The 23,760-nt window shown below is 44.9% G+C and overlaps 2 protein-coding genes and 1 long non-coding RNA gene across 8 annotated transcripts in view; 2 read left to right on the top strand and 1 right to left on the bottom strand.

Moving 5' to 3' along the window:
• RECQL5 (RecQ like helicase 5) overlaps positions 1-23,760 on the bottom strand; it is a 37,786-nt gene that overhangs the window by 4,039 nt on the left and 9,987 nt on the right. For all 4 annotated transcript variants that reach the window (XM_040081988.2, XM_040081985.2, XM_040081989.1 and 1 more), the window contains exons 9-15: positions 4,411-4,638; positions 2,892-2,991; positions 2,352-2,388; positions 1,486-1,544; positions 1,286-1,362; positions 744-837; positions 165-305 (exon numbers count right to left, since the gene is read on the bottom strand). In XM_040081988.2, coding sequence (XP_039937922.1) covers positions 165-305; positions 744-837; positions 1,286-1,362; positions 1,486-1,544; positions 2,352-2,388; positions 2,892-2,991; positions 4,411-4,638 — 736 coding nt within the window. The remainder of the gene's footprint in view (positions 1-164; positions 306-743; positions 838-1,285; positions 1,363-1,485; positions 1,545-2,351; positions 2,389-2,891; positions 2,992-4,410; positions 4,639-23,760) is intronic.
• Positions 8,238-19,868, top strand: SMIM5 (small integral membrane protein 5). 3 transcript variants are annotated; one of them, XM_040081993.2, is made up of 5 exons: positions 8,238-8,374; positions 14,259-14,383; positions 14,760-14,895; positions 16,545-16,698; positions 18,074-19,868. In XM_040081993.2, the coding sequence occupies exons 4-5, from the start codon at positions 16,572-16,574 to the stop codon at positions 18,193-18,195; spliced, it is 249 nt and encodes an 82-aa protein (XP_039937927.1). In that variant the 5' UTR covers positions 8,238-8,374; positions 14,259-14,383; positions 14,760-14,895; positions 16,545-16,571; the 3' UTR covers positions 18,196-19,868. The 3 variants fall into 3 exon arrangements, with proteins under 3 accessions (XP_039937927.1, XP_039937928.1, XP_058278940.1); XM_040081994.2 differs by having other exon boundaries at positions 14,259-14,394; positions 18,074-19,840; XM_058422957.1 differs by lacking the exon at positions 8,238-8,374 and adding an exon at positions 12,415-12,433 and having other exon boundaries at positions 18,074-19,840.
• On the top strand, positions 21,550-23,698 carry LOC120761103 (uncharacterized). Its single transcript, XR_005703554.1, has 2 exons — positions 21,550-21,900; positions 23,167-23,698. It is a non-coding gene; the product is annotated as an uncharacterized LOC120761103 (long non-coding RNA).

Here is a 23,760-nt window from a genome sequence, read left to right as displayed (position 1 = left end):
CCTGCACACAGATTATACACACCAATAACAACGTGACAGACAGGAAAAAGCAATTACAATAGAAATAATGCAGTTGTGGTCACAGAAAGAATGCAAAACAAATTTATAAAAAGGCAGACAGACAAAACACACCATTCCCTCCTGTCTATCCCACCAGTACCCACCGAGGGAACCTGGGATGCAGGGACAAAGTCCTCTTCTGCTGGAGACACAGATTTTGTCTCCAAACTGCTGTTACCACCCGTTCCAGACCTGATGACTGAGAACAATTCTCCTTGTTTGGAGGCTTTATTGATTTCTGCCACCTGAAAAGAGAACAGAAATATCCTCTAATGGCCAAAAATCTTTATGTATTCCTGCCCTTGTATACACTAAAAGTCATAGTAACAAAACAAATATCTGCCCTGGAGAGGCAGCTGCCTCAAGAACAGAAACATCTCCAGAGAGAATGATGGCAGGCAGATAACCTAAACCAGCCTGAGGAATTCCCAAATCCCTGTATTGTTAGAACATAACTGGATAAGCTTGCACTGCTATGTAGGTTTTCAGAGCCTGTAAAGCCAACAAAGATGTGAACCCGAGGTGATTCTGAGCCCTCCTGGAAACAAAATCAAGAAGAAAGATTTGTAAGACACCCAAGGCAAAACAGAGCTTGTCCTTCGCCTTTCCCACACAAACTCTGCTCTATTTGCCCTGGAGCTCTCAGGTGCCAGGGAGCAGCAGATGTAGATGTTTGTCCCTACCTTCTTTAGCACAGCTGCCTTGTAGGAATTTGCCATTTTGCTGGTCCGGAAAGCTTCATATTCCATTTCCACTGCACAGGTACCAGGGTCTGACCTGAAACACAGGCTGGGGTGATTCCTGGCAAGACACACTTCTGCATCTGCAAAGGGAACACTAATGCTTAAGTATCTCCCAGAAAGCACAAAATCCACTCCCTTGGGTGCAAGAATAAGCGATAACTTCCACTTAAATCCCAAGGGACGTAGTGGTGAGTTGATGGAGATGAAAACGGTTTTAAATCAAGACTCTTGCCCCCTGCTCCGTTTCAGAAGTACACTATCCCCATCTTGTGGGACAGGGAAGAACTGCAGCTCCTGGAAGCTGATAACAGCGATCAGCCACAGGAATCCTCAGGTCTGACCTTCAACATCACTGCCAGAAGTGAAACTACCTCCTTGAACAAAATAACTTAAAAAAAGCATTCCCTGAGAATGGTAACTGTGCTCTGGGAGGAGCAGGCCTTGTGTTAAGGGACACAGTATGCACCCCTTTTTCCTCATACCATTTTCCTTCTGCTGCTGGAGTCTTTTGGTTGTTGCTCAAAGCTTCTTCCAGCATCTTCAAGCAGTGTTCCCGGCCCTAGGAAACATGGGATACTCAGACATGCTCTGCAGAAGTCTCAGTGCCCCTTGGACTTCCAGCCCTGAAAGAGTAAAGGACAGGCCAGGCGGAAGCTTTGCTGTTCTTTGCAACATCACTTACCTTCACAGTGAGCTTGGAGATCCTCCTGCTGGCAGCATCCTTCAGGGGACAGTCTGCACCTGCAACAGGAGAGGAATTTGGGAAAGGAGCCATGGCAGGGCTAAGCTGATGGAGAACATCTCAGCTGTCACGGGGAGGTGCAGCTCCAGAACTGCCCGGCTTTCTCCTCCCTGCATTGTCACCCCAAGGAACACTGTGGTCACCCTTTCTACCTGGAGAAGCCACACACTCCAAAAGAGTAGGCAGAAACCAAAGTGAGAATGTTTTCTCTGACTGAGAACATCTACTTTGGATTTTAGGACTAACAGCTTCCCAAAATCTTCCCACCTCAGAAAATGTTTCTTTAAGGCTCTTAGGACTAAAACTCAAATCTTTTCTCTTCCCCACAACATCAACCAAAAAAATCAAGCTGGATAGAGTAACTTGACCTGTCAAGTGCTCTTTTGCAATAGGGCCAGACAATCACACACTTACAAACAGCAAAGGTGTTCAGCAGTTTCCTATTATTATTATTATTATTATTATTATTATTATTATTATTATTATTATTACTGCTGCTGCTGCTGCATAACCACTGCAGAAATAGCCAACACTACAAAGTCAGGTTAGACAGAGTTTTCCTTCTCTCTTGCTTATTTGGAAATGTTTTTCAGAAAGATGCATTCCATATCTTCACCCCAACCAAAGCTAAACTGTGCTCCATCTCCTCCAGCCAAGTTTTCACAGCCAGAAGTTTTCACACTTTGACCTCTGCGCCTAGGGATTGATACCTCCAGTGGTGATGCTGTACAAATTGCATGCAGCTGCAAAATACAAGACTTTCTTCTCCCAAAGAAAACCCATTATAAATCAAAGAAGATATTTACTTGGAGGAACAAAATCTTCCTTTTCTGGTTCTTTGCCCTGGAAGAAAACAAAGATCAGTCAAACATTTCCATTCCTACTACACACATGGAGATCTAGAAGCACAAAAGACATGTTTTATATCCCTGCTCCAGGGAAAATTAAAGCTGAAGTTATAAAGGCATTGAATAAGCGCCAAAACAGGGCCAAGAAAACAAAGAACGAGAATCAAAGCCAAAAGTTCACCTCTGCTATAGGAATATTTAAGAGAAGCTGAATTGTAAAATGTGTTTTTACTAATACCATGGGCATTAAAACCAACAGGCTCCTCTTGCTTAGCACTGCAGAGAAACCAGCACAAGAATAAGCTGCATTTCTTCCTATTATGGGACTGGCCCAGAATATGGAGAACACAGCAAAAGCAGAGGTACAAGAAGTGAAAGATAACAAGCAACACCAAGATGAAATAACTTAGCGTCATCAGTACCAGGAAGCCTTTATGGCTATCAGACAAGCTCACAGCAAACCCTCTGTGCATCCCTTAAAACCTGACCCCAACTCACTTTGCGCAGACTCATCTGTTTCTTGTAGAAATTGTCCCACTCCCGTTTCCGACGCTCCTCGTTGTCTTCATCCCAATTCCCACTGCCCTCTTCATCATACCTGGACAAGGCAGGAAAGCAAGAGGAACAAACATTTCTGTAGCTGCAGCATTAACTGGGGGACAAGTTTGAGAAGCCACGCCAGTGATGCATCCCACATCCTTTCTGAACACGTCTTCACTTTGAGTTTCTCCACCATTTCCAAACCAGGACAGCAGTGAGTGTCCTCCAAAAATTCATAGCATTTGTTAATCCCATAAACTGGTAGGCAGTGGCATGAACTAAAAGCATGTACTTAGTGCCCTGAGAATGGAGGGCTCCATTTCAGAAGCTCTGCCAGATCCATGTCATGTACCCCATCTGTCAGTCCCTCCTGCCCTAGGAGCAGAGATGGCAGAAAGGGCACAACATCCCTTCCTCAGCCTCACTTGTTCACAAGCTGCTGCAATAAATGAAATCCCCATCTCTAACACACTGAAATGCAGCAGCTGATCCTCACCAGATGTAGCCCAGTTCACTGCCTCCCATAGCTGCCAAATCACAACAGGTATCACAACTCTGAGCTTTAGAGCTGCTGACTATTGAAACTTCCAAGGCAAAACTACAATCAGATTATGGAAAGGCTCAATAAATCAAGTGGAAAACACTGTTCTGTACAACAGCATTGGCTGTGGCTTCCCAGGTACTGAGACCAAACACAGGCTTAGGTCACAAGTCCTGGCTTCACTCAGCTGGACTTGGCCAAAGAACAAAGGCATCAATCTCAAGCTTTTTAAGGTAAAGCAGAGGGCCAGGCCAGCCTACAGCACTGTGTATCCTGGCACAGCTTCATGGGCAGTGCCAGCAGCGAAACTTCATCCTGACACAGCTGCACAGTCACTGCAACTCTGCCAGGGAACAAGGGGAAAGACAAGTTGTCATCTACACACTGCCAAGCATTTTACAGAATTCATCATGTTTCCCACTGCACATCTTCCTTTTGCTGTCAGCCTGATAGGAAAACGCAGCAACCTGCAGAAGAATCTGACACTGGCACTTCATAACATCCTCTGTGGCGACTAAGTGCTGTCAGTGGCCCCTGGCTGACAGGCCCACAGACAGTTGTGTTAAATCAGGAATGAACTCTGGACCGTGTCATCTTGGTCTCAATTTTAAACATTTTTGATCCTTGTAACTATGAACAGGCTGAGCCCACTTGCTGCTTCCAAAAATTTCGGGCTAGTTTCTTGAGCCAGTTACATTGTGCAGGGCAATTCTTAGCTTTGTCAAAACAGCTTTTGGTTCTCTGGGATATGAATGCGAACGAGGCTGCCAAAGCGTGTGGAAAATGAAATTCCAGCTGCTGCTGCCAGAAAGTTACAGGAAAATACCATCCACACAGAAACATGTGCTGAAAATAGGAGTGTCTGGGCCTGCAGCTGGTGGATGCTCTTTTCTCTGATGGCTCCTATGAGATGAGTGTAACCTCTCTGGTACAGACCTGCTGAAGCCTCTGCAGCCTCTTCTCCCGCCTTCGTACAGCTCTGGGTCGTATTTATCCCAGGAGGATCCCGTGGGCCCGATGCAGGTTTTGCTCCAGCTGTTGCTGCAGCATTCCAGTGCCTCCAGCTGCCTTTTCACTGCCCCTGGGTTCTTGCAGAAGTCACAGCATTTATTGCAAGGTGGGGTGACATCACCGAAGTACTTCGCTATGGCAGCGTGGCGACAGCTTGAAAACACAAGGCAAAATCATCTGGTCATTGCTTCTGTCCACAAAAACTGCACCCTCCAAATGCAGGGTGTCTTTAGATAAAGATTTGAGTCTTGTCTTTTCACAAAGAATGTCTATTCCAGCAGGAATCACTGGGTTTAATCCATGGAGAAGAATTCGGGCTCTGTTCCTGGCACTTTGCTTAAAGTCCCTCTGCCTCCACTTCCCCATATGTAAAAAAACATCAATGCTAATCTCTTCTGCTAAACCCTTTCAGATCTTTCAAATCTTTGAGATCTGCAAAAGGAGCCATTGAAATATACAGTTATTAATTCTGTATCATTGGCTAAATATATTCCATACCCTATCAGGATGGCTGTAGGTAAAGGGGCCCCATTGATCACTACACCTCTGAGTATACCTATATATCTCACAGTGAAGAGCTTCTAGGTTTATTATTTGTGATTTGAAGGTGAAGAAATATATATCTGAAGACACAGGAATGTAAAGCAAGTCCCAGAAATAGAGTCCAGAGTGAGGTCACAAGGGAGCCACATTCAGATAACACAGCCTGGATCTTGGTGGGCTCACGCATGCCCCACATCAGCACCCAAAGTTTGGGTAGAGTCCTACATGCATGAAAACCAGTCCATTCGCTCACACAGGATTGCACAACCAGTTTACCAGGATTAGCAAACCAGCCATGTGAAGATGATTAGACTCTTCCAGAAATTTTCAAAGTATTTTTGGCAGTCATCAGTGTTTTGGGGTACAAAAAAAAGAATTTGGTGACAATATGCTCACCAGCAATACAGGCAGGAAGTAATTTGTTTTCTAAAACACTCCCTAACTTAAACTGATTTTGCCAAGGAATGATCAGGCAGTTACTTTCCCCCCTTCTTTTAAGAAAGCAGAATTTAGAGGAGCTTTTTAAAACTAAAGTTTCACAGCAGAGGTGGCTGGTTGTGTGTTAATCAAAATGCTGATAATAAATATATGAAAACATTCACTTCATTGGGCATTTAGAGATCAAATCCTGCAGCCAAGTGGGAACAAAAGTTATTTTAGAGAATATTTTACTACAAGGAAGAACAAGGTGGAAATTTTTCTCCTCTACCAAGGTGTGCCCTAGCGGGCTTACCAACTTCATCTACAAAAAGGGACTCACAGAGGAGAAAACTAAGAGAGTGAGCACCTCATTTACTCTTTATTCTAAACCCTTTAAGGCACGTCAGAACTTGCCAGAGATCTAACAAACACAGTTTGATGTTCTTGAGTCTGTGTGTGTCTGGGGGAACACAAACTGCATGCTACCAAAGCATCACAAACAAACCCCTCGAGGAGCTGCAGTGGCTCACTCCTTCCCACGGCCTGGGAGGTGGATCTGGAAGGCAGCACAGCAGCAGGGCACGGGTTCCTGTCCCCCAGCAGTGACCTGACTGTGCTGAAGTGCCAGGGAGCTGGCAGCGCTCAGGTAAGGGGCTGCAGCAGGGCACCAAAGGCGGGAGAGGGCTCCGACAAAGCTGCCTTTATATCCCCCTGCAGAGCCACACTGACTCGCTCTGCTCCTGCACTCAAAGAGCTCCTTTCACACGGAGGGGAAGGGTGGGGGGACTGGGATGGGGGCAACACATTCGGTCCCCTTGTCCTGCCTTTCCAAAAGAGCTACTGGTGCTGCCTGGCTTGCCAATGCAACGTGACTATAGAAATGTCAGCGAGCTGCAAGTCAGCTTTTTGTTTCCCCAAAAGAAAACAGGCAGGCATTCTCATTAGTCCGTGTCTCTTCCCCTGGCACGCACTGATCTGTATTAGAGTTAACCGAGGCATTCAGAGAGGGACAAGCCCTCTCCCCACTCCCAGGCTTATGCTGGGGGGGGACAGCCACACACACACCTCTGTCCTTTAGATGCCCCAGGGGAGGGCTTTGGTGGAAGCAGAGATCAGCTGTGAGCTCACTGGAATTTAGAGATCCAGTTTCTAACCCATCAGGCTTGTAAAGCCAAGCCCTTCCCACCCAGCCTCCTGTAACGGCCTTTTTCTTCCTGAAGAATCACCCAGATTGGGGCCACAGCCCCACTTTAGCCAAGGGTGTTCAGGAGTTGGGCCATAACGGAAATTCTGTTGCACAACTAAAACTGCAAGCCCATCATTAAGGTCAAAAGTAAAAAACCAAAATTACCAACAGAGATGCTGGGGTTAATCACTGGATTAATGCTTAACACAAAAGTTCCTGAAAAATAGTTGGTTATGCATTAACATGTGAGGGGAAAGCTTCCCCAGTCACAGCAGTACCTGACTAATACCCACGAGATGGAGATGATTTACATAAATTAATGGTAGTTTGTATTATTACACATGTCCTAAAATGATTTCATCTTTTAAATATGCAACTGTATTATCTGTCTCTGCTCACCCTTCAAAAAGAGTATGTATGAGCTGACCATTGGTCTCTAAAATGTCTAAACAAAATCATTACGTCATTTCGGACATGCCCCCCTCCCCCCATTTGACATTATGGAATGGGATGAATAACAATGAGGTTTATTAACACATTTTTGTCTATGGCAATACATTTCAGGAAAGCGCTAAACTGACCACAAAGCTGCCTGCACCTGCGTCGTTTTGGTAGTCCTTGTTTTTATACACCACATAAAACAGGAGCCCTATTCCTGCAATTAGGAGAAGCAGATGGACAGCCAGAGAAGAAGCAAAGTCACATATCCCAAAAGAAGCTCTGCCTCTCCCAAAAACACCGGAAGAAAAGCATTCCTTTGTATAAGCCAAAGGGTAGAGATCCTCATCAGAAATGCTCCCTGAAATAAACAACTCAGCAAGTCTTGGAATAATGTGAAGTGAAAGGGTTAAAAAGATACAAGTCATATGAGGCAAATTAGTTATGCAATTGTCAAGCGAAAGCCACTTAATGAGCTTTATCAAATAGAAGAGCAAGTCATAAGGTTGATTAGAACTTCTAATTTTGCACCTCTCTGAAGGACCGTGTCCTCTCAGCATCACCTGAGCTTCACCCTCTGAGACAAGCCAGTGACAGTCAGCTGTCCCCAGAACACAAGAAGCGAAAAGCTCAGCATCAAGAGAGTAAATTACTTGGCCAAGGGCACGGAGCAAATTCACCATCCCAGCATCAGATTCACGGCCCCAGCATTGTCCCTGCTGCCCTGTCCGTGGCAGGTCTCCCTTACAGTGCTGCACTGTCCTTGTGAGTACTAGCTGTACCCCTTCAATGAACACAAGAGAAAAGCTCCTTCCCCTGGGAGCCGGAAGGAAACCGGGCAGCATAAAGGAAAGTTATTTGCTTTAACATTGCCCCAACTATCGCAGGCAGTGAATCGATTCAAGTCTCACGCCAGAAAAAGCCGTCATTACAAGGTAAAGAAGAAACTCCTCTCTCGGAGGAGATGCACAGTGGAAGCCAGCAACAAGTGCCGGCCCTTGGGCGCCCCGGGGAGCTGGCACCGGCTCGGGCTCAGCCCGCGGCGGCTCCTCTCCCTCCCTCTTTGGCACACATGTAACACGAAACTTCGCATCTCCAGGACAACCAGCAACAAAAAAAAAAAAAAAAAAAAAAAAAAAAAAAAAAAAAAAAAAAAAAAGGCAGAGACAACAGCTGGCTGTCAGCAGCGGAGCAGAGAGGAGCCGAGCGAGCAGCGAGCCGCAAGCCAGGATGAAGGGAGAGATGACGTGAAAGTTTCAGAAGACGGAAAGAAAAACAAGAGGAGAAGAGCTCGCGGTCGGGGTAAGGCTGAGCTATCGCTGCCGTTCGGTCAAGCGCGGCTTAGCGAGGGGCTGGAGCCTGGGGAGCTCCCCCTGCTCGGTCAGCCATGGACAGAGCTTGGGAGGCTGAATTTGCTTGCCGGGGACACCGAGGAGCGAAGGTGGCAGGAGAAAAGCTTTTAATGGGATTGCGGAGAGCTGCGCCGCAGCCGCCCTGTAACAAAAGAGCTCCGAGCCCGAGCGGGACTCTGCAACTGCTCTGCCGGTGACAAAGGCCGGCTGCTCGCGTTTCTGTGCTCTTACGGAATGTATGTCCTGATAAGCTGGTGACCTGATACAGAAATAGTCGGTGTGGACAAGGCAGCTGGGTCCGGGGCTGTGCGTGCCTTTAGCGAGGAGCTGGCAGCACAGGCAGGCGTGTATGAAACCCGACGGGTGCCAGCCACAGCTTTTCCCCGGAGCTCCTCCCAGCTGCAGCTAAGTTTTATCCCCCAAATCCTGAAGCAGAGAGCTTAGAAAACAAACCCTGGTCGGGGAACTAGCACACTGTGCACGTTAAGCATCTGTGTCCAACAGAAATAAACGGAAAGATTTTACACAGTTGCTAATGAGAACATTTCAAAAAGAAGAATTCAGCCAGTGTATTAGGCACAGATGCTGGTGTAGTGTTCAGAGCAGCGTGAGAACCCACTGCTCTGAGAGGCACGTTCATGGCTCATGGTTTACAGTAACCAGACCGTCAAGTTTGAATGCAGTGAGAAGGGAAGGGAGAGGAAAAGGATCACCTAAATACATGAAATTATACAACATAGAATCATTTAGGTTGAAAAAGACATTTTAGGCCATTGTGTCCAAGCTTAGGTTTTACAGAGGTGTCCCACCACCTGTGCTCCCATCTCTGTTTTGCTGTTGGGTATGGGAAGAGGGGCTGGTAATAGAAATTAAATAATTTATTATTTATATAAACAAACAAACAAATAAATAATTACTATAAATTCCCATTTTCTGCCATCTGAAGCTGACTTCTCTGTTTGGGAGCTGCTGCAGCTCCCAGCACTGAGCTGGGACCCCTCTGCCTCTGCCAGGAGGCGCATGGGCAGTCAGCTGTTTACAGACAGGAGCAGAAAGCAAATTCTCACAGAAAGAGGTTTTCCCAATCCTACATGTGCCTGTAGGGAGGAATGTTAAGGATCAGGTATTTCCACTCCTCTCCATTTCCATTAACTAGGAATGGAGGGCAGGTCTTTCTGACCTATGTGTTGTACAAACATGGAATTGGAACTGCTGGAGTGAGATGTAGTAGTTCAGACCCACACGCCTCCAGCCTAGCCCTAAGGCTCAAGGGGATGCAGGGAAGTTTCCACCCAGCTAATGGAGTGTCTCTGTAGGTTGGTTGTTGCAGTTAAGATAGTTTCTTAAATAAAGCATGTGAAAAGACCAAAGTTTAGGGAAACAACAAGGAAAAAAAAAAAAAAAAAAAAAGAGGGAGGAGTGAGGAGAGAAGGGCAGGGGAGGGAAGGAGATAGAAAAACAGGCCAAGTTTTCCTGGCCAAAAGAAAATCTTAATGGGTTTGGCTGGGGGCTCGTTCAGCTGCAGCCATGCTGTTCATGTGTGGGGGGAGAGGCACAGCAACGTGAAACATATGTCTGGATAAAAGCAGCAGGACATGGGTTGTGTTACAGCTGTCACAGTGCACGGGCCTCAGCCTGACTGCAACCAACAGTGGTTGTGGGAATGAAGGTACAAAATAACCCAAGTTAGACAGAGCAGTTCCTCTCTATAAGACAACCCCTGATCACAGAGGCACCCACTGGACAGCAGGGAGTGTGAGGGGCTGGGAGACAGCTGGGGGCAGGGAGCAGCACCCACCCCACACCTCCATGCAGGCTCTCCCACTACCCCATGCAGCCACAGCTGATGAGGTTCCAAACAATTCCTTCTGAAGCAGCAGCTGCTGCAGATTTTGGGTTTGAGTTCCTACACCCCAGTGGTACCTGTACTGTGATTAGTCCAGGATAAAAAAACTCAAAAATGCATGTAATTTATGAGACTTGGTAGATGTGAGATCAAGGACAGGGCAGAGAGGTAGCTGCTAAAAGGTGGAGGAGTTCCCAGTGCTCTCAGGACCTCCAGATGCTGGATATCAAACATCAACTAGTGATAGATCCCATTATGTTTGTGAAGTCACTAAAAGGCTTTCACAGGGACACAGCTACCTCTCAGTCAGCTTCCTGGGAAATGGACATTTTGCTAATATTAGAAGAGACTTTCAGGCTAGATTCAAGCATCACCAACCCTAAAAAAAGGTCCCTTGTAGACGAGCTGCAGGTTTATTTTTAAAACTGACCTTTTCCTTTCATTGGATGGCTCAGTGTTTTGGTTTCCCCACTTCAAAAATTTCTAGTAGTGAGGAATTATCTCACAGGGTTTGTGGACGTGTTTGTGGGATGGACTGGAGAAAACCAAGGTGCTCTGCAGAGGTGTAAAGGCTCCCAGCTCGGTGCCCCAGTGCATACCTCTACTACTGAAACTTATAATTCAGTGTCTTTTTACATTAATGTAATATTAGGTTGTAGGGAAGAGAAGGCACATTTACAGTGCTGCCTCAAAACCCATCTCCAAACAGTGAGTGGTGGAGATGACAGGGTATTCCAGCCAAAGGGTGACCCAGGCAGGGCAGCTTTAAAATCTCAGGAATGTGTGGCCTTCTGTTCCAAACCAACCAACCAAGTCCCAGCTTTTCTCCCATGGCATTGAGCTACAATTTACCAATTTGGGTGTGTGCTGTTAAAGGGCTGAATTCTCTTGATACTGGAAACTATTTTCATCTGCTTGGGAATGAATTATAGGTCTGTCTGGCTCTGTGCACTCCTGTTTTAGGAAAAATGGGCTTGTCTGAACTATAGTTAAGGTTCTCATGGCTGGTCAACTACAGTCATGGCAGCAAACTGCACTAACAATGATGAGGGAAAACCATGCACTGGTAATGCAACTGCATTTCTATGGCCCTTTTCATTTCAGCAGTACACTAAAAGCTTAGAACAATAAACAATCATGCAGGAATTGTGACATGTTATGCCAAAATGCATCCACACTGTAGGCACACCTAGCAACCCAGCATTGTTTGAGAACAGGAAGTACTGCAGCCCTTATCCATATAAAATCAGAAGGATATTTCAGGGACCAAGAACAAAGCTGGTACGTTTTGAAACTGGCCAAGCCTTCATGTTCTTTAGAATGTGGCCAAGTACAGTCAGAGCTTATTTTAGAGTTTTAGACCAGAATAAAAAGCATCCCCTCCCCTTTGGCTGCTCAGCACCCTCCTTCCATGAGGTTGGGCTTGTCCTGTAAGATTTCCTACCAGATAAGCCCCCACAACCCATACAGGCTTTCCATCCCTGTACAGGTCCAATTTCCACCAACTTATTAGACTTGTCTGAGTAAGAACAACACAACATTTGCGTCTTGAGAGCCACAGTCTTAAGGAAGAGCCAAGGTTGTAATGAGAATATTGCCGTGGTATTCTACTTGATGGGAACATCAGGAAGGTTCTACTTTGTAAGGTCTCTGGAGCACTCTTGCTGTGGGCAGTGGAGGAGAGCCAACTCATCACCACTGGGATTTGCTGCATTACGACTAGAGCCATTGGCAGCTTCTTGTTCCCCCCCAAATTCCCCCCTCCAAAGCTTTATCTCCACTTTTAGGTTACTAAAGCAACAAACCCATGCAAGCACAGTAAAATCAATGGATCAGGATCATGGTAAGAACAGCATGAGGAGCAAACAAGAGTGGAAACCACTTTTTCATCTACATCCATCCTAAACAGGCTCAGTGAACAAAGTGTAAAGAAATACCGAGCAAAACAATGACCAGTTCAGTTTGTAACTGCAGCAAAACCAGAGACCTGTTGCCTTTCTATCTAAAGATTCCCAAGCATGCTGGAAACTTGGACACACAACAATTAACAAACAGAGCTCTGATGTGGTTCCATGATGTGGCTGTCTTGCAGAGATGAAGTCACTCGACAGTGGGATGTGATGACCTACCCAATGTCACACAACCAGGGAGCATCACTGGCAGGTTTATTTACTAACTTTATTTACTCAGTTTCAATCCTGGGGCTAAACCACAAACTTAAATTTGTGCCTTTTGCACTAAAAAAGGCTGCTCAAATACCTCCAAGGCTATGCATAAACAAGTGTCTCATTCTCAGCAGTAAATTTCAGCTCACCCACTCCCTACAGTTCACCTTTGGATGCTGTGTTCACACAGAGATCAGGACGGACCAAAAAACCCTGATCAATGTACAGCAATTCCAAAAGGCTCACAAGCAGACATAGGGATGTCAGACCCCACTGTACATGGTCACTCCAAAGCTCTTTTTCTTGGAAAAAGAAGCTTCCATATGCAGCTAAGTTCACAGCAAAAAGGAACCTTGATGGAGGCTTTTCTCTTGAATGTCTAGATTGAGGCTCTTTAATGGCTTTATTCTCCAAAGGACTGAGCAGCCAACTTCTTTGAGTGCATCAGCATGGCACGAGTCCATTAAAACAACTCAGAAAGATAATTTCAGTGCTATTATGGCAATTTTCACAGCTTTCTTCAGTGAGCACAGCAAGATGAATCTGCATTAGTGCTTTCTGGGAATCTAAATCTATGTAAGTCCTAAATACAGGACATGTACTTTGGTTTTACAGGGTCACGTAATCCTTGCAGCTGAGCAGCACACCTGCAGCTGTTTGCCATTCCCCTGCATCATTTCTGTGCTCTGTCCTTTCAACCAAGGCTAATAACTCATGGCACACGGCAGAATGGGCCTTTTCTCATCAAAACCAAATAAACCCAAATTAAACGATTTGTTTTATTCCCTCCCCCCTGCTGGGCCTTGCAACATTAGAGGAGTGCAGAAAGGTTTGATGATCTCATTCCACTGGCATCACTGATTAGATGAGTTATTTCTTAAGTCAAAACCATGAATTTCAGGCTGCCACCCCATCCCACCAGGATGTCACAAACTGCCTGTCAAAAAACGTGTTACTTTCTTTTCTATGTGAGATTCTCATCTTGCCTCTCCTTGTCTGATTTTCACTTCATGTGAGCTCTAACTACAGCCAAGGAGCAGAATTTACTGACATCAGTCTGACAATGTGTTATGAAGACCACATTGCACTGTGGTCATTCAGGATTTTTTCCATAACATGGATGAGTTCCATCAGCTCTGCTGCCCTATAGCCACGTCTCTTCTGCTCTGGAGGGTTCTCATCTTCAGTGGGTGAAGTTTTGAGGAAGGATGATGAGCAAGAAGAAATTCCCAATTGAGAAAAACGCTGGCAGACCGTTATGTTTGCTCCAAATCCCTGAGAATCTCTGAGGTACTAACTTGAGTGGCTCTTCGAGGCTCTAAAACAGCACTCCAGGTCTAGAAAGTAAACTGTCAGTTAAGGCCTACAACCTTAAGTTTCAAACCTCTTAAGACTTCCCTGTTTTAATAATAATCATCACAGTTACTGCTTCACTTGAATATCCTGCCCCACCTGGCCTTTACTACTTTTGGTGACTGGAAGCTTATTTGAACACAATATAATAAAAGGAATTAATTCTCACAGCTCCGCTCTGTTATTCTAATTAATGTCATCACCTTTGTGTTTTAAATGAGGCAGATGCATAAGACAACTGGGTTAAATCGCATTATCCATACCCTTGTGCTAATCTCAAGGGTAAAATCTTGGATTCCACTGAAATCAATTAAAAAAGGTCACATCAAAACTAGTCCCAAACAAAGATTTTACATCGCAAGTAGAATGGAACATACAAAAGTCCATTAATGTAACTGGCTTTCTTGGGGGAATTTTACATTTTTTCTTTAAGAATTATTTTATTCTTCACCCTTTTGCCTTGCTTGCAGAAACAGAAATCCCAAAGCAGAGAGCAGAAAAGTGCAGTCAAGCAGAAAAACATTTGCTTCCTCACGGGTAGGCTGGAGACTGCACCACCACCAGCATCAAACTTTGTCCCTGATGTAATTCCAAGGTAAGACCAAGGTAAACAAGCAACATTCCTTGCAAGTTCTAGATTAAAAACCCCTTCACTTAGCTTCAGATCAGGTACCATGGGTAGAGAGGAATGTCCATTACAGAGACAGGCTTTATAATTTTCAATTAAGCACTTTGCTAATCAACATGGAGTTTTACAATACTTATCAGTAATTTTACCCTGTATATCCAAACTTCACAAGCCCGGCTCTTATACCTGTTGCTTTTGGTGCAACTCAAAGCATGGCATGGAAGTTTACAGCAAATTCCCTATGAGGAGAGCTTCTGGACAGGCAGAAACACCTCCAAAAGGAACAAACATTTTCACAATGTTAGAGCCAGAAATTTTAATTTTGTGAATTTTTTTCTTCTAGAGCCAAGAACAGAAAACACAAATCACCTCTGCCTCCTCCACCATCTCTTGGAATGGAAACAAAATTGAAAACCTGCTGACACAGAATCCTGCAGCACTAAGGATAAAGCAGCCATTTCTGGACCACCTCACTTGGGGTATGCAATCATCTGGAAAGAAGTATTTAAACCTAGTCTCAAAAAAGTGACCTTTTCAGGTCAAAAGACCACAGCTCTGCCTCCTTCCTAAGCTGCACAGCGATATTTCTGTGGATGTAGATTTTTCCATCCACCCCCATTTCTAAGAAACCAGCTGGTTCCGATTTTTATTCCTTAGCTTGGATTTAAAAGAACAAAGAAAACCCTTTTTGAATTGCATAAACATACAAAACTAATTTAACTTGGCACTGTAGTACTTAAGCCCAGCATGCAAAGAAACAGCCAAGGTCTCTCTGTCCTCAGTGTGTTTAGAAAAACTGAACTCCGAGCATCCATTTGTTTGAGAACCAAGCCAGATGTGCAATAAGGAATTAGCTGGTTTGTTCTGGAAGTGCTGTCTTGGTCACTTGGCTTTGTGTTATCACCAAGATCAAGATATTAAATTGCAATGTTCGAGTCCCAAAACCCAGTGTTGACTGTTACAACACACACAAATCAGTACATTTTGATATAGTAATGAAATGAGTTATAATCCATCCAAGTGTTGACCTGTCCAAACACTTGTTTTAGGTGGAACTGTGGATATTTCTCAAAAATATGCAATTCCATTTCCTGACTGAAGCAAAATCTGAAGATCCATAGGTCTCATGCCAGCTAGTTTGTTGCAATGCCTCCCAAAACCTTGCTCATGGGGTAAAAGAACAGCAAGTATTGGTGACAAAACTGAGGCACTTAACTGTAGCTAGACTAATAATATTTTCAGTAACACGAGCTCCTGATGATCACTCTGAGAATAAAGAAGGCCTAAGATTATTGAGCAGGGCAGGAGGGATTAGCTCCACAAGGGAGATATCTCCCTGAGAGATCCAGGGGTTTTTGCTTTGCTCATCATCAGCAGCGCTGGGTCGAATCCACTGTTCAATTTATACATTGCTCTGTGGCTTAAAAGAAAAAAAAAAACCACCCTAAATTTAGCTTTCTTTATAAAACTGCATTCATCTGTAAGAATTTGCAAAGCATCCAGCTGTCCCTAGTGAATGCAGACTTGAACTTTTAGTATCACATACAGTAAAACTGGTTAATAAAACATTTTCAATGCTATTGTACTGAGGTGCTGAGGTAAATGCCTTTGTTTTTGAAGGGAGGGTCTGTAGCTCAAAGTGCAAGAAGCTTTCAAGGGACAGCAGCCACAAGTCTACTTTGTGTTACACAGTAAGAAAGAACTGAAGACTATGTACAGTGGAGTTCAGCATTCAGAATTCAGGTTGGGTTAGAATTTCATTTGTTTCTGGAAGGACAAGTTAGCACAACAAAAAAAAAAAAAAAAGTACTTTGATTGGGTGAGAGCCAAGGGCAGGCACTGTCCAGTCTAACTCAGTGCCTGCTAGAAAAAGTGTCCTTGTAGAAGAAACACCGTTTGGACTTTGCTTAACAGTGCAGTTGACAAAAACACCCTTGAAGCTGGATTTTGAAACAAAAACAGTGCCAGAACACGTAGACAATTAATAGTCCTCCACCTTAGCTACTGGGAACAAGGACTGAGACCAGATAAACTTGTTTTCCTTGTGATCACCAGCTGTATAAGAAGGCTGGCAGCTCCCTAGCATTAGTCAGTGAAAAGGTTTATTCTCTGTTTGGTTCTCCCGCAGCATAAAGCCTGGAGAGGTTGTGACAGAATGTCTTCTGAAGGCTTTCTGAAGGAAGTTCAAGACATTGGTGAGAAGTTTCTCCTTAAGCTCCAGAAACTGCCCAAGGCTGAGCCAGTGGAGATTGTCAGCTTTTCTGTGGTTCTTCTGTTTATTGGTGAGTTTATGGGTGGAGGCAAAGGGGTGTCAGAATTTCTCTCCTCTCCTCTGGGGGCAACTTGCTCCACAGGCTGTGTAGGTGGGTTGGTGGTGTTGGCTGTTGTTTTCTACGCTGTGCTCTAAAGCCCAGGTTCATTCCTGGGTAATTTATAACACTCAACATGTACCCCTACATGATTGCAGGGCATGACAGGCAACAGTACCACCTTCCCCAAAGCTCCCATTTTAAACATTAGTTAAATCAGCAATGTTTTAACCAACCCAGAGCCGCTGTAATGTTTTGATGCATAGGAGATAGTTTATGATAAACGGTATTAGAGCATCTCCCTGCGACAGAAGACACTTATGAGAGACTCTGAGTGTCGTTCCTGTATTGGGTCAGTGGAAGCCAATATGCTTCAGATGAGCCTATTTATTCTCCTCTGGTAATGGCAAGATCCCTCCTGCTGCTCTGTGTGAGGATGACAAGGAAGGAATAACAGAACTGCTGGATCAAGGGGGATGAAGCTTGTTTACACAATGGGAAAACAAGCAGGAAGGAAGACAGGCCCTGCTCCTCAAAGACAGGGCTTGCTCCCGGCCAAAAGGAAGGGTGTGTATCCAGCTGGACACTCCTCCCTGGGCTGGAATTCATAAAGTCACACCTGCTGCTTTATTTAGTTCATCCCTACATCTGGTTCCCTACAGGTCTGGTTACCTGGCAGCCCAGGTCCAGGCTTTAAAGGAACACATGCACACAAAGAGGCATGCTCACACTCTTACAAGTTCTGCAGGATGGAACATGTCATCCTTTTCTACTCCAGATAAACGAATACATTCCTGCCAACACCAACCATCCTGGCTAGAGTAGAGGACAGTAAGTTCACTGTTCTGTGAAACAAACCCCTGCATTTGAAGTATCTTATTTTTTCAAGTTAAATATAGAAGAGTAAAGCCAACCAGTCATGAGTCTCTATGCTTAAAGAGTGTGCTGAACTCACTCTTCAGAAATACTCCTCAAACTCCTTCGAGTTTGGTTACTCAAAAATCCAAAGCTGGATTTTCATCCTTTCCAGGCACACAGCTGTGCTTAGGTACTGCATGTCAGCTCCCAAACAACAGCCCATTAAGTGGGTAAAGAAACCCTCACAGGGTTTGGAATGTAGCTCTTAAGGTCTTGAAATGCCCAGTAACGACTGTCCAGATTAAATGGAAAACCAATAAAAAGGAGCAGGGACTTAGGACAAGGAAGATGGGGATATAGGGCAAAAAAAATTCTCAAGAAACCAGGCTTTGCTCACTTTACTGCTCACCAAACAACTTGGAGAAGACAGGATTACTCTGCAGGGATTATTCCTATGCTATGAAGCAATATCCTTTGTTTCTCTTCCCAGTTACTGTGCTGGTGCTCACGATCATTGCCTGCAGTTGCTGCTGCTACAGCTGCTGTAGCTGTGATGGACGCCCTGACCCCAGACACAGGAAGAGCCAAGTCGGCCCAGCTGCCCATTCATGAGGTGACACAACCTGCTATCGAGGACATGCATGGACATCATGATTCAGTGCTATGGGAATGACTTTCCACACTAGCCCACTGAAAATGGCAATAACAATATTAATTAACATGACTCAAAGGACCAGAAATCACAGCGTGGAATTCCTTCTCTCTGTGACTGCCACTGCTGTGACCAGAAGGGTAAAGCTCCTTTACCATCACTGTCTCCCTCTTCTGGGCTGGGATGGGGTGGGAGGGCATGGACACACATGGCTGAGAAAAGAGACAGCTTTCCTAAAGACAGCCCTGCAGCTGGGCCAGCTGAGGATCCCCTGTGGGACATGGAGCCACAGGGCAAAGCAGAGGCCACGCACACAGCCACACGTGAAGCACTGCCTGTTCTCCTCACCAGAAGGAACCTGGTACTGGGCATTAGCAAAACACACCGACACCACTGGGACGTACAATTGCTCAGGTCATCGTGGATCACGGCCAAACCTGCTGCAGGAGACGTGTTTAGCTGAGATATCTGCTGAAAACAACAAATGGTGGACCTTCTGATCCAGATGTGCCAGCTGAGGCTCTGGGTACAGCTGGTAACAAGTGCCCTCAGTGTCATTTCATTGGTGATACAATGATGGGAAATTGCCAAAGAAAAAAACAGATCATGTGGAAACAGAATCTTTGTAAACAGAAAGATGAAGGCAAAAAGGAAAACCTCACCAATCCTAAGGCTTATTTTAATCATTCTCTGCTCAACCTGCTCCCTCTCCATCCCCTGTGGTTCTACTCTTCTGCATATTGCAGATGAATGGTTCTTGCAGAGCATGGGAGCTCCAAGAGATGAACAAAGCCCATTCCTTACTTGAGGGATCTGTGTGCCTGACTCCCTGCACTGTGTGCAGTTTATTTCAGTAGACATGAACATGATGCCAGGGTTGTGTTTATGAGCATGCACAGAGGCATTTCAGAGGACTGACACGTGATGGGAGCCACCACTTCAGGGTATGCGTGCAGCAGCGGGCACAGTGACAGAGCAGAGCCAAGAACGGGCTGCTGGGCTGGAGTTAACAAGTGCAAATAAATCCCTTTTCCATGCTGCAGCCACTGTGTATGTTTGGTTTACACTCCAGTGAACTTCCGAAAGGGATTTATGGACGTACAAGGCTGCGGCACAGGCCACGACTTCCACAACTGGCACAGCACAAGGAGGCCACAATTGTGCACTAAACTCTGAACCAGTGGCGTTTCCCAGATGGGAGAGCAACCACCTTTGTGAGAAGGTATAAAAAATTACATGCATATAGAGAAGTCATCTTCTGTCTGTGTCCCAACTAAGTGTATGTACCAAAGTCAGCATCTAGCTAGGGACAACAGAATCATCAAGTTTTTAACAGTGGGCTTTAAAATACTCTTTACACTTCAGAAGGTACAGAAAATAAAGAAAACTCTGTAAAGAAATGTATTTTCTCTGTTGCCTGCACCCATATTAGTAAAAGGCTTCTTATGTATTTAATGCACTTTATTTTTTGCCAACAAACCAGATCTAGGTATTTGGTATTTTTGTACTGCTGCACATTGGAATATATCTGCAGCCAGAGACATAGTGAATAGTCTACGAATGATAAGAAAAATAAAATTCCTGAAACTACCAGTGTTACTTTTAAATTAATAAAAAGAAAAACTTTCCAGTAGAAAATGAGGATGTTCTTTACAAATAAATATTTGAGACACAACAACTGCCACAATCAGACTGCACTAGCATGAGCTACTGCATGCAAAGTTACACTGAGACTAACAAAGTGTAAAAAAAAAAAATAAAGAAAATATTAGGCTGTCCCAAAGCTTTCACTGCCAACCAACATGTTAGGGGTAAACAATCTCAAGCCCAGCATCAATTTAAACATTCAGAGGTGCATCACACCAGCCTCCTGTCACATAAGTCTTTGCTCACATCACTCACAAACGAGTGGTGATCAATGTGACATCAGGAGCTTCAGAACCTCCTTTGCACAGACGGACTCAACAGATGTTTTTGTATCTAGATTAAGTCACGAGACCCAGGGAAGAACAGAGCTCACTTTCTTTCCAGGCTTGTGCTAGACAGTGCCAGCTGCAGACATTAACAGCATCCCATTGAGGGCTGTTGCAGCAGCACGGAGCCAGTCTGTGCTAAGACAGGGGGAAGCTTGGCAGGCTGGACATACACCAAGGGCTGACAGGTTGCTGTCACTGGGAACAAGCTGCCAGGCCTTATCTCAACAGGAAAAGCCACAAATGCATGTTTCCCAGTGATGGTACAAGTTAAACCACTGACAGATACCAGGCAGAGGAACAAGAGAAATGGCTCCTGTCTTATCTCAGCCACTGCGAGTTCCTGAATTAGAAACAGATAAACACAGCACTGTCAAAGAAAGAGAAGGAAAGAAAAATAGGCAATCCTTTAAAGGATTCAGGTGGCTTTCTGGAGCAGAGGATCAGCCACCATGTAGAGGGGGCCAATTTCTACGCACTTGTCTGGACCTCACGGGCCTAACGTTCTGCTTTGGACTATATTGTACTATTGCACTCAGCTGGACTATTCCTACAGCTGGGATTCAGACATGCCAGTAGTTTTGCCTGATCTGCTGCTTCCTTGCATACATTCAGGATAGCCTGAAAGATGCCAGCAAGTGCCCAGTGTCCTGCAGCTCTTCAACTTCTGCTGACTACAAACCTGCTAGTCCCTGGGTCCCTACTCAGCATTCACACAAGCTTTTGTGTCTTGGCTTCAGTCAGTACTCAAATACAGGCACCTATAGAGAGCAGCAGTGAGGGTGGATCCTCTAGTTTCAGCTTGCAGAGGGAGGTTCAGAAAAGCACAGAATAACGTAAGCCTGCTTCTAACACAGCTACTGCCATTCATATTGTGAGAGCCTAGGAGGAACTGCACTGTTACTTCAGTCGTGATGATAAAAGTGTTGAAATAGTTTCTTTCCCTGAGGAAATTCAAAGAGCCAGCCCCTCCAGCAGAAGTGGTTGAAGTTCTACTGATGACTTAATGGAATAGCTTATGTTCTGTAACATTATCCCTCTGGTTTGCTTGACTTGTGAAAAGTATGTTTCCTTTTCCATACAGGCAGTCTCACACACCACACTCATCCTTCTCCTCTCCCTCCTCTTTCCAGCACCATCCCTCTGGTCTTCTCCAGACAGGAAAGTGATAGAGAGTTTTATTGCAGCTCATAGCAGTGAGAGGCTCTGGAATGGGTTTATTCACCTAAACTGTCAGGATGAATTTTGGACTACAGGGCAGCCCTGTTGACAGTCTCACTCCAGTCTCCTACTGGAGCTTGCAACACAGATCCAGTCAGGATGCAGCAAACACAGCCCTCTTCTCTCCACCACATCCTGCAGCTTGCCCCAGACAGAGGCCACAGTGGGCCTTTACAAGCACTGCAACAGCTGTAGGAGTGGATAAAGCCATGAAGAGGAAGAAATGTCTGAGGAACAATTGAATTAAGACTTTTTAGTTGGGTTCAAGGGCTTTGATTTGATTAGATTAGCCACACCTTTGCAGAAAAATCAGCTGTTAATCATTTACTGCAGCCCAAAGAGGCAACTTCCAGGCTACCTCTACAAGTCTCCAGGTCCAGCAAGGGGACCCTCACCACAGGCCAAGATCTCTTGGAGGGGTGAAGAGGAGACAACAGAGGAAGAACCTACTGCAAACCACAACAGCTTCAGGTATTTATAAAATGTCATAGAGCTCTCCTATTCTGGGAGGTGAACTGCAGTTAACAAAAGAGACAGGATCTTCCTGGGGTGTGCAGTCCTACAGGATTTCTGCCTTTGGGTCTGTGAAACTTATATCTAGGCTGCCTCCTTTTTGAAGACAAAGGAATCCAGAACAGCTTCAATGTCCCATGTGCTGGCTGGTTAAAGACTGTGCACAGTGATCTACCACCTATCCAGAAAACAAATAATGAACTGAATAAATCTGGCTGTTGAGAAAGAAACAAAAACTTCAGCAAGTGTGAGCTTGTGCTTCCAGTAAAATCCAGCTTGCTGAGAATGAAGCAAACTGGAGTTACAGGAGTAATTCTTTTTCTTTGAGTATTCAGGATACAGACATAAGAGGCAGCAAGTCAAGCAAATTTTCAAAAATAATCAATATCTCTTCCTGTATTACATCTGCATAGTCACATTTGCAAGAAAGTGTGAGAAATGTTCCATTCTTTCCCTTGAGAATCAAGGAAGCTTTAGTAAAACCACAAGATGCTCACGAAGAGATGCTGAATGTTCTTTAGAAAGCTGACAGCCAAGTCATTATTTAAAGTATCAGTGAAAGAGCAAGTGTGTAGAACTCACTGAGGTCCCAGTTTAAATTACTACTGGACCTCCTTGTGGGAGGAAAATTTATGCTTCTATTGCAGAGTAACAGAAACCATTACTAAAGCAAACTCCATTAGCAGGACACCCTTTTTAAGGTAATTGGACTATTCTAAGCCCCATGGGAGAAACAAGTTGTACATGATCTTCACTTATTATTGGTGGGGTTTTTTGCTTGTTTGTCTTTAAGTAAGTGTTAATTTAATCTCCATTGTGTCCTCAGAGTTTAAGCCCCCAACTCTCCCTTTCAGAGACCTTTCCAATGGTATCAAGGAATTTCTCCCACTGAATACTTGTCTTTCATGGATAGGCTGTACAGCTGACAAAGGGCTCATATTGAACACGCTGGAGAGACACTGCATTATTTAAAATATTGATAAGCTGTGATTAAAATAAATCTCAAGTGCCAAAATGCTATAGAGCAAGCCGCTTTTCCTCTTTACATCTCCATAGGTCTGACTGTTAAACCAGTCTCAGCTGTATTTCCTCTGGTTTATGCTCCCATTTCTGTGAAGAGTGACCCTCCTTTTGGAGGGGGATGCATACCTGCACTGGTTTTGGGGGTATGGCTGAGGGCACGGAGAGAATACAACACCTGACCCTGTTGTTGTCTGGCCCCAGCAGGGTGGAAGCCAGCATGTCACTAGAGCAAGAGGCACCCTCAGTTCTGGAAGACCTAACGAAACTCATTTCAACAAGTGACTGGGCTCTTGGAGGACTGGTGGTGATTGGCATCTTCTGTCTTGTTTTTATTGCTCTCATTTTATTTGCTGCAATCTTTGGGTGCTGCACATCTCCAAGGTACAAACGGGGCGGCTCATAAACCGCAAAGCAGGGACACAAGAGTTGGTACAGCTGAGCAAGAACCAGCCTGGGTACAGCTTGATGGTGTTGTTCACAGAAAACTTTCATCTCGCTCCCTGGCTGGTTATTTCTCTCCTGCATCAAGAGCAATGTCCCAATGCCAGCAAGTTGTTCTGCAGGCTACAGCAAGCTCAATAAATGAAGCTGTCTGGATTCAAGAACTGCAACATTCACCAAATACCAACGTAAACTCGTCTCTGATTTTCATCTTTCAAGCAAAACCACCAGCTAGAGGTGGCAAATGGTCAGCCACCACCTAAAGCTGATAAAGATATGTTCTACTTCTGCAGCTATGTGGGTTGGGTTTTTTCTCACCTTGCAAAAGAGGAACAGAAAACTCTGGCCATTGAA

Source organism: Hirundo rustica, chromosome 18, assembly GCF_015227805.2.
Source record: "Hirundo rustica isolate bHirRus1 chromosome 18, bHirRus1.pri.v3, whole genome shotgun sequence".
In the NCBI taxonomy this organism is placed as follows: domain Eukaryota; kingdom Metazoa; phylum Chordata; class Aves; order Passeriformes; family Hirundinidae; genus Hirundo; species Hirundo rustica.
The sequence above is the reverse complement of the archived record's forward strand: the minus strand, read 5'-3'. Positions and strand labels throughout refer to the sequence as shown.

Excerpts from the sequence above, each read along its gene's own strand:
- SMIM5 (XM_040081993.2), top strand. The coding sequence starts at position 16,572 with ATGTCTTCTGAAGGCTTTCTGAAGGAAGTTCAAGACATTGGTGAGAAG. Across the intron at positions 16,699-18,073 it reads TGTGGTTCTTCTGTTTATTG|TTACTGTGCTGGTGCTCACG; the intron begins GTGAGTTTATGG and ends TTCTCTTCCCAG.